Genomic DNA, 1913 nt, shown 5'->3' with positions numbered 1-1913 from the left:
CCTTTCTGTGCTCAGGACGAGGAAGCTGAGCAGAAGCGGGGCAGCAGCTGCTAGGAGAGCTCGTCCCGGGACAGACGCGAGTCCCGTAACTGTCCTAAAGCAGCCGCGTGCCCCTGCTCCATTCATTCACTCAGCCAGCCGCAGCCACACCCTGTGCCGCTGAATGCTGGCAGGAGCTGGGGGCGGGGCAAACCAAAAGAAGGAAAAGCAAGCAACAACCCGCAGAACCTCCAAACCACGCCAACGAAAAAGGGGCCCTGAAAAAACAAATAGGAAGAGAGGCAGTGCCATATAGTGGTTATGAAACTGGATGTCCCAGAAAAACACAGTCCATTTCTAGCTCTTTGAGTTGCTAACGTGGGGTAACTTGGACAAATTAATCCCTCTGACCCTCCCTATCCTCATCGGTGAAAGAGAGATAATACTACTGGTCTTAGGGGGTCGATGTGAGGATAAGATTTCGAGTTATTAATATGGTTTGTGGCCCATATGAATACTTAGCGTCCATGCCTGTCTATTGTTATCATTTTAGTCTCTTCATTTGTATAAGTGGCATTTCATTTCGGGACTTGAAAGGATGAATCTTTGTTATATGTGCTAAAATAATTAATATGCCACACGTTGCGCAGAACTAAGGAAATAGTTGGAATATTTGGCCAAATGCGGCGTAATCATGATCCTAACAACAAAGCACTCCTGGTGCCCAGTACCTTAGTACCTAAGTACTAAGACGTCACCTAAGGTGACGTCTGAGTGTCTCCTCAGCCACGGTGTTTCAGGAGTTCTCGGCCAGTCCCTTTGATGACCGGCCTGCGTGCCGTGCAGAATGAGAAACGGTGCAAAACAGGAGTGTAGTGACATTTGCCTCAGCGCGCGCTCATTCGGACCTGTGGGTTCAAAGCCAAGGTCCGTCCACGGAAGAACAGACCGTAGAAAGCGGGGGTACGGACATTTCTGAGAACCCACCAGCCCACTGCTACCAACGCCGTAGCTTCCACTCTGCGGTCTGCCCAGGCCTGCCCTGCAAAACGAAGGAGGCCCTCTCACTGGGAACACGCATTCCCGCGTGCACAGAGCTGCTCTCTAGGAAGAACTCAGAGAGCTTTCCGCTGGATGCCGGGCTCCAGTGTCACCGCTGCCTTTTTTTTTTAACGAAGTGAGAAAAGGCAAGAAAGACACGCGAACGCGTAGCGCAATGATGACCGTTTTTAAGCTCTGTCGAAAAGACGAGAAGGACTCGTGACGAATGCAAAGTGGTACTTGTTAAGTCGGTGAAATTATGCACCCACGTTTCCTTTTTTTCCTTTCTCGTGCCCATTCGTTCATTCACAAATATATACCAAGGTCAATAACCTGACCTTGGTAACCAAAGACGAAACCCAAAACGACAGACACAATCCCTGCCCTCGTGGGATGGTGGGGGAGAGGCCGGGTAGTTAGACTATAAGGGAGAGAGATATTAAACAACCTACCGAGCAGGTTCCTTACCAGGTTTCCAAATGCCATGTAGCACATAATACAGAATAGGCACGGTCCAGCTGGCATTTGAGAAATGGAGTAAGAAAGACGTGTATGCAGCTTTGTGTCCTCATTATCCAGTGTCATACCTGGCTTGCAGTAGGCACCCAGGAATTTTATTTGAAAGATTAATAGTATGAACGAATGAATGAATGAATGAACGAAGCATCGATCACCCTCCTGTTTCTGATCCCAGCAGTTTTATGTTAACTGGCCCCCGATCTTAATTTCCACACCCCTCCTGTCTTTTGCGGGGAAAGTGTACTCAGGACACTGACATCTGCCTTCTCACTCCCCAGCTGGCTGTTCGAAGGGCTCGGCAGAGACAAGGCCGAGGAGCTGCTGCAGCTGCCAGACACAAAGATTGGCTCCTTCATGATCAGAGAGAGCGAGAC

The 1913-nt window shown here is 49.6% G+C and overlaps 1 protein-coding gene across 1 annotated transcript in view; it reads left to right on the top strand.

The window, feature by feature from the left end:
• The window catches only part of SLA (Src like adaptor), a 23938-nt gene that overhangs the window by 12257 nt on the left and 9768 nt on the right, over positions 1–1913 (top strand). The window contains exon 3 of the mRNA XM_011371105.2: positions 1730–1913. Coding sequence (XP_011369407.1) covers positions 1730–1913 — 184 coding nt within the window. The remainder of the gene's footprint in view (positions 1–1729) is intronic.

Source organism: Pteropus vampyrus, unplaced genomic scaffold (genome assembly GCF_000151845.1).
Source record: "Pteropus vampyrus isolate Shadow unplaced genomic scaffold, Pvam_2.0 Scaffold183, whole genome shotgun sequence".
NCBI classification, from domain to species: Eukaryota; Metazoa; Chordata; class Mammalia; order Chiroptera; family Pteropodidae; genus Pteropus; species Pteropus vampyrus.
This window is presented reverse-complemented; position numbering and strand designations above follow the sequence as displayed.